This window comes from Notolepis coatsorum, assembly GCF_963971535.1.
Source record: "Notolepis coatsorum genome assembly, chromosome: 1".
Taxonomy (NCBI): Eukaryota; Metazoa; Chordata; class Actinopteri; order Aulopiformes; family Paralepididae; genus Notolepis; species Notolepis coatsorum.
Genome location: NC_140165.1, coordinates 247,580,782 through 247,588,147, shown reverse-complemented (window position 1 = coordinate 247,588,147; position 7,366 = coordinate 247,580,782). Strand labels below are relative to the sequence as shown.

The 7,366-nt window shown below is 55.3% G+C and overlaps 1 protein-coding gene across 1 annotated transcript in view; it reads right to left on the bottom strand.

The window, feature by feature from the left end:
• The window catches only part of LOC311224633 (C-terminal-binding protein 1-like), a gene marked incomplete at both ends in the record, with an annotated part of 59,693 nt that overhangs the window by 25,579 nt on the left and 26,748 nt on the right, over positions 1-7,366 (bottom strand). Inside the window, one exon of the mRNA XM_084309699.1 lies at positions 6,060-6,162. Within this exon, the coding sequence (XP_084165825.1) occupies positions 6,060-6,162 (103 nt within the window). The remainder of the gene's footprint in view (positions 1-6,059; positions 6,163-7,366) is intronic.

Below are 7,366 nucleotides of genomic sequence, written 5' to 3'. Positions count from 1 at the left end.
GCATTCTACCTACCCCACCGTGACAGAATGTCGCCACCAACAGTAACGAATGCAGCAGGAAGGGCAAGTGATACCATCACCGTCGTCCTGACCCTGATGGCCGGTGACATGAAGAGTTACTCACTGGCCAAATGGGGGTTCCTACTCCGGAAGATCGACCAGGTCGCCACTGAGAATCCGACACTGCAGACGGCGATGTGGGAGATGGCTGAACATGTTGCTGTCCTCATAGAGAAGCATAAGCCGAAGGCTAGGGTAGCTAGCCTGCCGACTGTTCTCAGGCTTACGGTCAGCCTAGATCCTCCCACAGCCGCTGAGGCTGCTCGGATGTCCATCGCCGATCTGACGTCTACAGCCAACATAGCTCCGACCGTTAGCTTCGTGCCAATAGCTAACCGGTCGTCCCCAGTTAGCACAGCTCCACCTGTTAGTCCCGCCACTATCGATGGCCAGACGTCTCCAGTGGGTACAGCTCCACCCGTTAGCTTTGCTCAGACAGCTAACCAGACGTCCACAGCTAACATAGCTCCACCCGTTAGCTTCGTGCCAATAGCTAACCGGTCGTCCCCAGTTAGCACAGCTCCACCTGTTAGTCCCGCCACTATCAATGGCCAGACGTCTCCAGTGGGTACAGCTCCACCCGTTAGCTTTGCTCAGACAGCTAACCAGACGTCCACAGCTAACATAGCTCCGCCGGTTAGCTTTGTGTCAATAGCTAACCAGCCACTCCCAGCTAACCTAGCTCCGCCCGTTAGCTTCGTGCCAATAGCTAATCAGCCGTCCCCAGCTAACACAGAACCGCCCGTTAGCTTCGTGCCAATAGCTGACCGGCCGTCCCCAGTTAGCACAGCTCCTCCTGTTAGCTCCGCCACCATAGATGGCCAGACGTCTCCAGTTGGTACAGCTCCACCCGTTAGCTCCGCTCATACAGCTAACCAGACGTCCACAGCTAACATAGCTCCGCCCGTTAGCTTCGTGCCAATAGCTAACCGGCCGTCCCCAGCTAACATAGCTCCGCCCGTTAGCTCCGCCCCAATAGCTAACCGGCCGTCCCCAGTTAGCACAGCTCCGCCTGTTAGCCCCGCTACAGTAGCTAACCAGACGCCCACTGCCAACCTAGGCTCCAGGTTCAGGGTGAGCCTAGTAGCTGAGACGGACCAGATGTCCCAAGCTAGTCAGGTCTCTGCAGCTAGCAGGCCTAGGAGGGCTATTAGGACAGGAGCTGCTAGGCTCTCCCCGACTGTTAGCTTAGCCTTGGCAGCTAGCCAGGCATTCTCAGCTAGCACAGTTCCCACAGTGAGTCCAGGGCCCACAGTTAGCCTAGCCCCCGAGGCTAGTATGGCTAGTAAGGCCTCCACAGCTGGTCCAGCTTCCACGCCCAGTCCAGCCTCTGCTCTGGGTCCTGGCTCCTCATCTCTGGATCCTACACCACGCCTCGCCGCCGAGACCGATCCGGTCTCCACGCCATGCCCGGCCTCTACACCTGGTCCGGCTGCCGTGCCGGCTCCCGGCTCTTCGACGGATCCTGGCTCCCCGTCTGGTCCAGCTCTGTGCCGTGATCGGCATCCTGGTCCTCGCCGTGGTCTCCGCCGTGGTCTTCGCCGTGGTCTTCGCCGGGGCCTGCGTGGGATCCTGCTCCGGGGGTCGTCGCCGCCGCACCTCCATTCCGGCTCTCCTGAACCGGTCCCTAGTCCGGCGGCTGGAGGGCCTCTCGTCCGGGATCCGACTCCGGGGGCCAGCTCCCCTTCCCGGGCTTCTACACCTGTACCCACCCCCCCTCATCGGGCCTCTGTTCCCAGGTCCAGTCCTCCTCCCCGGGTCTCGGTGTCCATCCCCACCCCCCCTCGTCGGACCTCTGTTCTCAGGTTCTGCCCCCCTCCCCGGGTCTCGGTGCCCGTCCCCACCCCTCCTCATCGGGCCTCGGTTCTCAGGTTCTGCCCCCCTACCCGTGTCTCGGCGCCCATCCCCACTCCCCCTCGCCGGGTCTCTGTTCCCGTCCTCACCCCCCCTCTCCGGGTATCTGCACCCGTTTTCAGCCTCCCTGGCTGCTATGCCCCTCCTGGGGTTTTCGCTCGGCCTCCCGGCCCCTGGTCTTCGGGTCCCCTCCCTGGATCCTCTCCGGGGTTCCAGCTTCCTCCCTCGCCTGGCTATGGACGTTGTCTTCGGGGGTCTGGAAGCCCCCCGTTGAGGGGGAGGTACTGTCAGGATCCTAGGCCCGGTCATGGTTGGACGGGTCAGGATGGTAACTTTGAGCAGTGCTCTTCACCTGACTTTGGGCAATGCCCTCCATCTGACATTGGCCCTCGGCCTGACATTGGCGCCATACCACCCTCTAGTGGTCACAAACAATTGGTGCACGCTGCAATGACAGGTATCTTGACCACTGTATTAACAGTAATTAATTGTGTAATCAATGTGGTGTCCTGGTGTGTGCTGTCATTGTCTTTCCCTTCCCTGGTGTGATGTCATGCACTGTTTTGGGTTGTTAGGAGTTGCCCTCTATATATGCAACCATTATTTGTACATAAAAAAAATTCGAACATAAGGGAAAATTTGCCAAAAATCTAAAACGGTCGGTCGGTCTGAGCCTCAGCTTTAGGTGTTCACAGTCAGAACATGCTAGAGCGCTGTGCATTGATGGGTATCGGTCAAGTGTTTATAGAATTGAGCGTTGAGGAAAGAAAGACTAACGTTAGAGAACTCTGAAGAGGCAAGTGGTGAATCTCGCCTAGGGCGCCAAATGTGCTAGGTCCGCCCCTGCTTGTAGACCAGGCCCATTGCAAGTTGCTGTACTCTGTTGTCTACTCTAAGCCATCCTAGGTTGTCAAAGTGGGCAGGTGTGAGGTGGGTTCTAGGAGTCAGGTCAAGTAGTCTGACCAGTTTGTTTTGTGATGTTTGTAATTTTGTTTTTAGCGCCTTTGAGGTGCTTTGGTACCATGAGGTGCAAGCATAGTCGTAGTACCCTTGAATGAGTGCTCCTGCCAGACTCTTCAGGGTATTCTTGTTTACCAGAGAGGAGATCCGGTACAAGAATCGAGTTCGTTGGTTGACTTTTTTTATTACATTGGATGCCATGTTGTCACAGGAAATATTTGCCTCTAGGATGGAACCCAGGTAGGTAATTTCATCTTTCCTTGTGACAATATTGTCACCCACTGTAACTGAGAAGCCGTCGGTCTTGCTGAGTTTGTTATTTGAACCGAAGAGAATGGACTCTGTTTTGCCCATGTGTAATGATAGTTTGTTGTCGGCGAGCCATATGCAGATTTTGCCTAGTTCCGAGCTGAGGGTTTTTTCAACCTGTAACTTGTTCTTGTCAGAGACCAGCAGGGCTGAGTTGTCCGCGAACAGGAACAAGTTGCAGTCACAAGCTGACGACATGTCATTTGCATAAATTAGGAACAGTAGCGGTCCTAGTATGCTTCCTTGTGGAACACCACAGCTCACTGGGAGGGGGGGGGGGGGGGGGGATAGGGTACCGTTTACCTCCCCCATCTGTTCTGTCCCCTCAAGGTAGGATTGTATCCAGGCGTTAGCTCTCCACGCTCCACAGTATACAGCGAACAGGTCTATAGGAAGACGTTAGCTCTCCGTGCTCCACAGTATACAGCGAACAGGTCTATAGGAGGACGTTAGCTCTCCACGCTCCACAGTATACAGTGAACAGGTCTATAGGAAGACGTTAGCTCTCCGTGCTCCACAGTATACAGTGAACAGGTCTATAGGAGGACGTTAGCTCTCCACGCTCCACAGTATACAGCGAACAGGTCTATAGGAGGACGTTAGCTCTCCACGCTCCACAGTATACAGTGAACAGGTCTATAGGAGGACGTTAGCTCTCCGTGCTCCACAGTATACAGTGAACAGGTCTATAGGAAGACGTTAGCTCTCTGTGCTCCACAGTATACAGCGAACAGGTCTATAGGAGGACGTTAGCTCTCCACGCTCCACAGTATACAGCGAACAGGTCTATAGGAGGACGTTAGCTCTCCACGCTCCACAGTATACAGTGAACAGGTCTATAGGAGGACGTTAGCTCTCCACGCTCCACAGTATACAGTGAACAGGTCTATAGGAGGACGTTAGCTCTCCACGCTCCACAGTATACAGTGAACAGGTCTATAGGAGGACGTTAGCTCTCCACGCTCCACAGTATACAGTGAACAGGTCTATAGGAAGACGTTAGCTCTCCGCGCTCCACAGTATACAGTGAACAGGTCTATAGGAGGACGTTAGCTCTCCACGCTCCACAGTATACAGTGAACAGGTCTATAGGAAGACGTTAGGTCTCCACGCTCCACAGTATACAGCGAACAGGTCTATAGGAGGACGTTAGCTCTCCACGCTCCACAGTATACAGCGAACAGGTCTATAGGAAGACGTTAGCTCTCCACGCTCCACAGTATACAGTGAACAGGTCTATAGGAGGACGTTAGCTCTCCACGCTCCACAGTATACAGTGAACAGGTCTATAGGAGGACGTTAGCTCTCCACGCCCCACAGTATACAGTGAACAGGTCTCTAGGAGGACGTTAGCTCTCCACGCTCCACAGTATACAGTGAACAGGTCTATAGGAGGACGTTAGCTCTCCACGCTCCACAGTATACAGTGAACAGGTCTATAGGAGGACGTTAGCTCTCCGTGCTCCACAGTATACAGCGAACAGGTCTATAGGAAGACGTTAGCTCTCCACGCTCCACAGTATACAGTGAACAGGTCTATAGGAGGACGTTAGCTCTCCACGCTCCACAGTATACAGTGAACAGGTCTATAGGAGGACGTTAGCTCTCCACGCTCCACAGTATACAGTGAACAGGTCTATAGGAGGACGTTAGCTCTCCGTGCTCCACAGTATACAGTGAACAGGTCTATAGGAGGACGTTAGCTCTCCACGCTCCACATTATACAGCGAACAGGTCTATAGGAGGACGTTAGCTCTCCGTGCTCCACAGTATACAGTGAACAGGTCTATAGGAGGACGTTAGCTCTCCACGCTCCACAGTATACAGTGAACAGGTCTATAGGAGGACGTTAGCTCTCCACGCTCCACAGTATACAGTGAACAGGTCTATAGGAAGACGTTAGCTCTCCGCGCTCCACAGTATACAGTGAACAGGTCTATAGGAGGACGTTAGCTCTCCACGCTCCACAGTATACAGTGAACAGGTCTATAGGAAGACGTTAGCTCTCCACGCTCCACAGTATACAGTGAACAGGTCTCTAGGAGGACGTTAGCTCTCCACGCTCCACAGTATACAGTGAACAGGTCTATAGGAGGACGTTAGCTCTCCACGCTCCACAGTATACAGTGAACAGGTCTATAGGAGGACGTTAGCTCTCCACGCTCCACAGTATACAGCGAACAGGTCTATAGGAGGACGTTAGCTCTCCACGCTCCACAGTATACAGCGAACAGGTCTATAGGAGGACGTTAGCTCTCCGTGCTCCACAGTATACAGTGAACAGGTCTATAGGAAGACGTTAGCTCTCCACGCTCCACAGTATACAGCGAACAGGTCTATAGGAGGACGTTAGCTCTCCACGCTCCACAGTATACAGCGAACAGGTCTATAGGAGGACGTTAGCTCTCCGTGCTCCACAGTATACAGCGAACAGGTCTATAGGAGGACGTTAGCTCTCCACGCTCCACAGTATACTTCCAGTTGTTGTCTTCCTGCAACAACTCACGCCTCGTGGGATTTCAGAGTGAGATTTCAGTTTCAGTGGCAAAAAGATTTGGTGGTAACCAAATAAAAAAATATATATAATCGAGCACCCCGTAAAAAACACTCAAGTTCAGTTGAAACGCAGAGTACTCGAGTAATCCATTACTCACACCCATCCCTAGTATGTGTGTGTGTGTGTGTGTGTGTGTGTGTGTGTGTGTGTGTGTGTGTGTGTGTGTGTGTGTGTGTGTGTGTGTGTGTGTGTGTGTGTGTGTGTGTGTGTGTGTGTGTGTGTGTGTGTGTGTGTGTGTGTGTGTGTGTGTGTGTGTGTGTGTGTGTGTGTGTGTGTGTGTGTGTGTGTGTGTGTGTGTGTGTGTGTGTCCTGTACCCACCCAGGCCTATGAGTCCCAGTGTTTCTCCTCTGATCCTGCACGCTCCTGACGCCACCTCCCGGATATTCTCCACACTCTGGACCTGCATGCCCTCCCGGAGAGCCTGGTGAAGGGGAGAGGAGGGGAGGGTGAAGGAGGGCAGAGGAGAGGAGAGGTGAGGAGGGTGGAGGAGAGGAGAGGTGAAAAGGGTGGAGGAGAGGAGGGTGGAGGAGAGGAGGGTGGAGGAGAGGAGGGGAGAGGAGGGTGGAGGAGAGGAGAGGAGAGGAGGGTGAAGGAGAGGAGGGTGGAGGAGGGCAGAGGAGAGGAGAGGTGAGGAGGGTGGAGGAGAGGAGAGGTGAAAAGGGTGGAGGAGAGGAGGGTGGAGGAGAGGAGGGGAGAGGAGGGTGGAGGAGAGGAGAGGAGAGGAGGGTGGAGGAGAGGAGAGGAGAGGAGGGTGAAGGAGAGGAGGGTGGAGGAGGGCAGAGGAGAGGAGAGGTGAGGAGGGTGGAGGAGGGCAGAGGAGAGGAGAGGTGAGGAGGGTGGAGGAGAGGAGGGTGGAGGGGAGAGACGAGAGGAGGGCAAGTGAGAGGAGGGTGGAGGAGAGGAGAGGAGGGTGGAGGAGAGGAGGGTGGAGGAGAGGTGAGGAGGGTGGAGGAGGGCAGATGAGAGGAGGGTGGAGGAGAGGAGGGTGGAGGGGAGGAGAGGAGGGTAGAGGAGGGCAGAGGAGAGGAGGGTAGAGGAGGGCAGAGGAGAGGAGGGTAGAGGAGGGCAGAGGAGAGGAGAGGAGGGTGGAGGAGAGGAGGGCAGAGGAGAGGAGAGGGTAGAGGAGAGGAGAGGAGAGGAGGGTGGAGGAGAGGAGGGTAGGGTAGAGGAGGGTAGATGAGGGCAGAGGAGAGGAGAGGAGGGTGGAGGGGAGAGACGAGAGGAGGGCAGAGGAGAGGAGGGCAGAGGAGAGGAGGGTGGAGGAGAGGAGAGGAAAGGAGGGTGGAGGGGAGAGAGGAGAGGAGGGCAGAGGAGAGGAGGGCAGAGGAGAGGAGGGTGGAGGAGAGGAGAGGAGGGTGGAGGAGAGGAGGGTAGAGGAGAGGAGGGTGGAGGAGAGGAGGGTGGAGGAGAGGAGGGTAGAGGAGAGGAGGGTGGAGGAGGGGAGAGGAAAGGAGGGCAGAGGAGAGGAGAGGAGGGTGGAGGAGAGGAGGGTAGAGGAGGGCAGAGGAGAGGAGAGGAGGGTGGAGGGGAGAGACGATAGGAGGGCAGAAGAGAGGAGGGTGGAGGAGAGGAGAGGAGGGCAGAGAGGAGGAGGGTGGAGGAGGAGAGCAGAGGGCTTTGGATAA